The following is a 7,933-nucleotide window of genomic DNA, read 5'->3' as shown; positions in this document are numbered from 1 at the left end:
TAACCATAGTTGCTCACATGCTAGAGTCCCTCCAACCACCATCATACGACAACAATCCCTCTGGCCTCCATTGCCCTCCGACTAAGGTCCTTCCGACCTTAGTCACTTATCAACTACAATCCCTCCAACCTCCGTCACCCGATAATGACCCCTTGAATCTTAGTTACCCAACTATGATCCCTCAAATATTATTCGACAGACTACGTTCCTTTTGATCACAGTTGCCCGCCGACTACGACCCTTAGACCACAACCGCTGACTAAGGTCCATCTGACCTCCATCACTCGACTATGGTTCCTTTGACCTCTATTGTCATACTACGAACTCTTTGACCCCAGTCACCCAACTATAGTCCCTCCGACTATCGTCACCAGATTACGATCCCTTTGACCTTCATCTCTTGTTGACTATGGTCCTTTTGAACCCTATCACCCGTCGACTGTGGTCCCTTAGACATATGTTACCTTACTACGATCCCTCTGAGTCGCCTGCTAACTACCATTTATCTAATATTTTTCGCTTGCCAACTATCGTCCCTCTAACGTCCATTGCTGACTACGGTCCTTGACCTTAGTCACCTGACTACGACCTAACCGACCAAACAAACATTCTCTTGAGAATAACTCCCATCTCATTAGATTCTTCAAACTCCAATCATATATATATATATATATATATAATGTGTTTCCTCGGGAAATTATCATTTGTAATCAACGACAAATACTTGTAGAATCATTTTGATTGGACCAAGCTCTATAATTTTTCCCTTTCTTTGGTTTTCTATGTAAACAATCTGGTGCCTCTTATGATTGTTGCATGTCTCTTTTGCCTGTGTGTGCTGAATTTTCATTCAAAGCTAGGACGTTAAACTCTTAATCTCTCTACTATCACTAATATTTCAACATACAATAAACATAGATGAATAATAAAGAAAATCTATTTTTTATCAAAAACTCTCAGTTCTTTAAAACTTTTGGGAGAATATATATATATATATTTGTCTATTTATAAAACTAACATATTTTTTTTTTTGAAATCCTTTTATGTGTCACGATCAAATCATTAGTAATTTGATAGAAGCAAAAAATAAGAGATGATATTATAAGAAATTTTAATATTTAAATGTGATTTTAAAAATTATATTAAAAAAATTAATTTGATAAACCATCCCTAATATATTTCCTAGCGATTAAATGCTGAAATTAATTATCCTTGTACCACTCCGCCTCACTACTTCGGTTCGCCCCTTCTTCCCAAACAGGTTTTATTATTGAGTGAGACCGCCGTTGTCTCCGGACAAAGAAATCCACGTCGGAGCATAGAAGAAAACACCGCCAGTTGTGCGAAGCCGGCTCTTTGCGTTGAGACGCTATAAACCCCACGCCCGCCAAATGTTCATCGCCTCCGTTCTCTCACTCTCTCTTCTTTCCTTGATGCTGAGTCAACCACTCACAGCTGAAGCATCAGAACCAATCCTCGGTTCCGCATTCCCATCTCCAAATCCTAGCCCCTTCCCCCTAATGGGCGACCGATGTTCTATTTCGGCAGCAAGAAGACCGACCGCCGGCGGGAGATGACGGCGGCATCGGTCCGGCGGAGTAAGATCGATCAGCGTAACGCCAGTAAAAAGGTCGAATACGAGGTTCCATGGGCATCGTCTTCGTGGCGCAAGACGCCAGCGCTGGTACACTCTATTGATCTGTCGCCTGGGGCTTGCTCGGACCAGACGAGCTTTCGCATCGGCGGCAGTGTCGAGGGCGAGGTTGATCTTCTCTGTCGCAGTCTCGGTCTCTCCGGCCCTGAAGACTTCGCTATCCCCGCCGCCGCGTGGGAGGCCTCCCTTAAGGCTCGATCCTCTTGCGATCTCGTCCTTCGATTCCCATTTGTCAAATCCGAGAGCTCGCATCAGCCGAGTGAAATTTTGCTTCCTGCCGCTTTGGATCGCTTGTTCGAGACCAAGGCAGAGATCTCGCGCTCGTCGGCGTGTGGAATAGGCGCTGGAGATGTACGGATCAAAGGCGTCAGGCCGCCGGTCCTTGCCACTTCTCAGGCTACTGTCTCTATTCTTCCTCCTCCGCCCGGTCGGTCGGTCCTTGATCGGCCGCCTTTCATGAAGCTGCCAGTGCTCGATGGAACGAGCTCAACGTGGGATCTAGTGAGATCGTTTGCTCCACCGGATGAGATTGATGAAGGATATATGAGAAAGTCTTTTGACTCGGATGAGGAGGAGGTAAGGGTTGGTGTTGAAGTTAGGGAAGTTGTGGAAGAGATGAGAGCGATTGCCGGGGAGACCTCGGAGGATTGTACTGGTTCGTTTTCGACTTCAAATGATGATGATTCTTCGAGCACCACAACAGAGTCGGCGTTTTTTATATCGCCGAAGGGACGGATTAAGAGAATTATTGGGTCGTGGATGCGCGGGCAGCTTCTAGGCAGCGGTTCCTTTGGGACAGTGTACGAAGGGATTAGCGAGTAAGTCGAAATTATCTTGTTAATCTTTCGTTTATTTGCAATACGGTTCAAGATGCTATGAAAGTCGTTTCATGTTATTTGATGAGAAAAATTTTCCTCCGGTAGCGACTTAACGATTCTCTTCTGTGCATTTATTCAATTTGATAAAGTGGAACTAGGAAAAGATAAAAATAATGGGCGTTTTAGATAATGTAATCACTCGTAACTTTAAAAAAGAAAATTGGTCTGTCTTACTTTGCAATTTTCTAATTTCTATGGAAGACTTATAAGTGGATGGATTAGCAATTTTCTGGCATTGTTACCTGGGCCACGCCTCATGTTGGAAGGAAAAAGAAATCGCTGTCATACAACTTGTGAGAACTTTAGTTAATAACTGCCACGTAAAATTTGCTTTGCTTTTTGGATGAGCTTAGCTCGTCTTGCTCTGGTCAAAATATTTTGAAATATGTGCAAGTGACGAGTTAAGTTGAAGCAACAAAAAATGGCTATAAAACAAACGGAAAATGCTTGGACAATCTACAGAAACCCATTTTATACGCATCAGGTTAATGTTGTGAACATTATATTGGACTATTTGAAGTTGGGGGTGGTGCAATCATCCTTATTAACAGCTCCATAACAGTTTGACATATTGATTTCTGCTTCAGAACTTCTATTTTAAGTGATGCAAACCCTTAAGATCTGTATTATTACATTAGTTACATTTATTGGTTTAGCTTATTTGTTAATAGTTTCCTAGTCTCAACCCTTACTTCTTGTTAGCATTAAATCCTGTTTTTATATTAGTGTTACATGAATTTTAAGTAAAATTTGCTGCTTGTTTTCCTGTGTACTTTTATACTTATTTAATTCATATTTACAGTGATGGTGGATTTTTTGCTGTTAAGGAAGTATCTTTGCTTGAGAAAGGAAGTAATGCTCAGCAATGCATTCTTCAACTCGAGCAGGTGAGTTAAATCGATACCATATTATTTTACTATGCTTTCCTTTTTAGTTTTCCTAATCCGGCTATACTGAAAAGCTATAGATTGTGCCAGCCTTATACGCCAACTAGATAAAATTGCTTTTCTATTGTAAGCATATTTATCGGTAAATATTATCTAATTTTTAATTTAATTCTTCAGGAGATTGCCCTTTTGAGCCAATTTGAACATGAAAATATTGTTCAATATTATGGAACAGATAAGGTATCTTTATATCACTGCATTTTTATTTTCTTTGTGTTTAAACTGATCTCCTTGAGCTCTCCTTTGATTACATTCATTAATTACCAGATCAAGATATGTTGCTGTATGATGTGTTTATGGGGTATCCATAGTTTGCTTAATGGTTGCTTTTTTGATCTTCTCAAGTGTTTCAATCATTAATAAGATCAATGTTATTTCTGTTATCATATTTAAGGGGAACTTGAGTGGTATCATTCTAAATACCTTATTCAACTTTGTTCTATCTTTTTTTTGCGATAATTATTTTGGCCTTTTGTTCACTCTAAATGGCCAAGAAATTAACACGGCTAACTTAGAAAGTTCTACTCCATCAGCAGGAGCCGTTATTAAATAATGCAAAGCACTGTCAATGATTCATTGCCTAGTCTTATTTTATGTTCAGGGCTAGTGTTGCTCATATTGCTAGGCAACGATGTTTGTAATGATATGGATTACTAATTTATGTGAGCTGAGCTATCTTAAAATATTACTTATTGGTTTTAGAGTTACTAATTTTATTTATAACCTTCTTGAACATAAGACTGTTGGAACATTACATGTGAGACCAAAGCATTTAATAGCTTAATTTATGCTTAGAACTTTTTGTTTTTACTCCAGTCATGTGGAGATCTACATGATGATTAAAATCATAGTATGTACCGCAAGCAGTATTAATCCATAGAGAGGATCATTTATCTATAGGTGCAATCTAAGTTCAGTTTTAGATTTCAGAGCTACATAATCATAACTGAATGATTAGTTGTGGGCTTTCTGTTACATTTTTTTTTTAGTTTTAAGAAATTCTTAAAAAATAGGAAAGCAATGGACATATTATGCCTCCACTGTTGTGACACTCGATCATCCAAGAGTATCTTGTTTCCTACCAAAATTTTTGCGTGGACAACTTCCAGAACTACATTTTTTTTCTTTTACTGATAGAATGGCTCTTGTGGCCTTGCTAAATTTGCTGATACAATTTACATTAAGTTCTTTGGTTTTGATATCTTTTTGAATTTTTTTTTTCCATTTATAAAGATTTTTTTTTTTTGCATTTGCAGTTTATAGTTTTAGCAGCTGTTACAGAGAGTCTGCAATATTTTTACTTTTTCAATTCCATTTAGGCTTGTATCTGTTTGCTTTCTTGATAGTCCATCTCTAATATATAAATATCTTGTAATTTTTTATTCTGCAGGAAGAGTCAAAACTATTTATTTTCCTTGAACTTGTGACACAAGGTTCTCTTTCATCTCTCTATGAAAAGTATCGGCTACAAAATACTCAAGTCTCAGCCTATACTAGGCAGATCCTAAATGGATTACATTATCTTCATGAGCGGAATGTGGTGCACAGGTTAATGAATGCCTAATTTTTTATTTCATTCTTTAGCTTTCCGCCTTCAATGTTTTGGAATATCATGATACTATATCAATTATTCTAGCTGTAATAAATATATCTAATTAAAGAACTAATTAGAAAAAGGTTTCTACTAGGTACACAAGAGTCAAGGAAAAATATTATGATCTTAATAGTTAAAAGAGAGGATGACTTGTTCTGAGTTACTGTATCAAACCAGCTGAAAACTGCTTGCGTAGATTCTAGTGGTTATATTGTTTAACTTCTATGAGAAGTAAGAAAAAATAACCCAAGCTAAATGGTGATATGACCACTCCACAGGAGATTCAGGTTAATAATCTCTTAATGACATCAAATAATGTAGATAAATGAGGTTCCTCAACTTGATCAATTTATAGGCTTTGCCTTGAATTTTCTGAGCATCTGATCTAGCTGTTGAACGTGTTATTTCTTTATCCAAGCCCATGTGATGTGATACTAAATGCGGATACAAGAATTGCAATAAGAGATTAATAAAGGTTATGAACTTTGCGTACTACCCATAAAAGCTAGTTTACTCAAGAAGTGGTTTTAGAAAATAGCATGAAAGATAAAGCAATAGCAATAGATCACATTGAGATTACGAGAACTTGCAAAATTAATAACCAAGAATTTAGATAATGCAAATAGCCAACTGTAACAAAGCCTCACATTTAAAATCTAGATCCTTCACTTCGAGGTCCTTTAATCACTCTTGAAAGTGGAGGCTAGCGGAAGAGGATCGTAAGCACGCTTAGAGATACCACTATTACACAAGTGATGCCGAGAGGACTAGTCGCCGGGGAAGGAACGGGAGTAGGGGAAGCGGGTGGCCGTCCAAGAAGAATCCACGGAGTTCTTGGTCGTTGAAGTCGATGGTTCCGGCAAGGCAATAAACGATACGATTGACGTATCGTTCTACGGTGATGTCGTACTCCCAATCCGGCTCGTAGAAGGGGGAGAGGAAGATATCGATCTCTACTTGTTCGTTGTATGCGAAGCTGTGATCAACTTCAGGATCCGCCATGCATCCTCGCCTGGAGTTGAGGGAGCACCAAAAAGAAGGAAGAGGGAGAGAGGAGGTGGCGGCTTGGAGGGGAAAAGGGTTAGCCGGTTTGAGGTCTAGAAGGGGGATCGGCTAGGGTGGGAAGCTAAGTGGTAAGCGCAGGAAATCTGAAATAAATTCAGATTTTAGTAATTTGGGGAGAAGGATTTAATTTGAAATTCAAATTAATCCAAGGAGGGGAAGAGGGGCGGCAATGGGGAGGAGTTTGCGGCTGAATTTGTGGAGCAATCAATGTAATTTTGGAAGGGGGAGAGAGCCCATTAAGGGGCCGGCCACATGAAGAGGAGAGAGGGGCTTGGGTATTAATTAAATGGGGCCCACAAAATTAATCACAATTTATTAAAAATCTGAATTGAAATTTCAGATTTCTTATGTGGGGTAAGTTTCCTAATATAAGGGCAATCAATTGGATTAATTTGAAATTCAAATAAGAAGATTGCCTAAAATCAAGGAGTTATTTTAGGAAAGTCATTTATGTCTCTTGGAAAAATTTGAAATTTGAAATTTCAAATCCCAAGGAGGGAGGCCGGCGGTTAGATGGGGGGATGGGGCCAAGGGGGCGGGGAGGATGGCCGGCGGGTGGTGGCTGCCAGGGAGCCGGCGGCTTGGGTGGTCCAATGGGGCGGCGGCAAGGCTTATGGGGAGGGGAATTCACTTCAAGGGAAAGGAAAGATTAGAATTGTGAAGAGCCAAAGATCCACTCACCTCAAGTGCTTCCACCCCAAATCTCACAAAAAAATATTGGGAAAAAACTAAGAACTCACAAAGAGATCTTTCTCCTCCAAGGAACTCACTAAGAGATCACCAAGTGGAAATAAAATTTCATTCAATAATTCATCAACTACCCATACATTGCATGAGGCCTCTTATAAATAGGCCAAGGTAAAATAAAAATTGAAATGACACAAATGCCCTCGAGGCTACATAAGTGACTCAAGGCCCACAGGGGCAAACTAGGAAAAATAGAAATACAACCATAAATAAAATACAACTAAATCAGAAATAGAGGCTCTGAATCGTGGCCGTCGATCTGCGTCTCCGGCGATGGTACACATGTCGAAATCTGATGTCCTCATCACCATGCCTAGTCAATGGCTTGGAGCTTGCAGATCATCATAATCATAAATAAGGAAAATGTGTGTTTGTGTCATTTGTAATTGTATTATGTGTTGCATATTGGGTATATTTTCCTTGCTAAAAAAGCTATATGGTTAGCTTTAAACTTTTAAAGATATTCTATTCGTAGTGATGCTAAGATAGGCTTTCATAGGCTAGTCTATAGCCAATTTTTTTCACTAGTTGTTTCAGATCATACTTTTTTTTTCAAGATAATAATGTTTATTCTCAGGTTTGGTAAGAAGATCTCGAAGCCATGAGTGGTCTTTAATGTGCTGTTTTTTCATCTAATGAGATGTTGAAAGTGTGTCCATTTCCATTCTGGATGTATTTATGTCCTAGTTGCTCGTTCAGGAATCATGTATATATATATATATATATATTATACAATTTAGTTACTATATGGAAAACAATTATTTAGCTCTTTTATTGAGTTTAAATGAAGAATTTGGGTTTCCTATTAAATGGAAAACAATTATTTACATTAAGAATTGGATATCTTAAGGGAGAAATATGCAATTTTGTCATAAGATTGTATTCAATTGGGTAAAAAAGTTGTTTGTATTAATGTTTTTTTTTTTTTTTATAAATTTATAGGTACTAAAGAAGACATTCAAGAAATTGGATCATGATGTAAATATTCCAGACTTCTTGGGTTCAAGGTATGGAATAAACTTGGCAAGTTTCTTTTACATATAACCAT

General features: G+C 38.4%; 1 protein-coding gene across 1 annotated transcript in view; it reads left to right on the top strand.

Moving 5' to 3' along the window:
• The first annotated feature begins 1,214 nt into the window (after window positions 1-1,214).
• LOC110106224 (mitogen-activated protein kinase kinase kinase 1-like) overlaps window positions 1,215-7,933 on the top strand; it is a 12,615-nt gene continuing 5,896 nt past the window's right edge. The window contains exons 1-6 of the mRNA XM_028694108.1: window positions 1,215-2,472; window positions 3,335-3,419; window positions 3,597-3,659; window positions 4,870-5,019; window positions 5,064-5,117; window positions 7,828-7,892. Coding sequence (XP_028549941.1) covers window positions 1,532-2,472; window positions 3,335-3,419; window positions 3,597-3,659; window positions 4,870-5,019; window positions 5,064-5,117; window positions 7,828-7,892 — 1,358 coding nt within the window. The 5' untranslated portion in view covers window positions 1,215-1,531. The remainder of the gene's footprint in view (window positions 2,473-3,334; window positions 3,420-3,596; window positions 3,660-4,869; window positions 5,020-5,063; window positions 5,118-7,827; window positions 7,893-7,933) is intronic.

This window comes from Dendrobium catenatum, unplaced genomic scaffold (genome assembly GCF_001605985.2).
Source record: "Dendrobium catenatum unplaced genomic scaffold, ASM160598v2 fragScaff_scaffold_390, whole genome shotgun sequence".
NCBI lineage: Eukaryota > Viridiplantae > Streptophyta > Magnoliopsida > Asparagales > Orchidaceae > Dendrobium > Dendrobium catenatum.
Note: the sequence above shows the minus strand (reverse complement) of the source record. Positions and strands in the feature narration are given on the sequence as shown.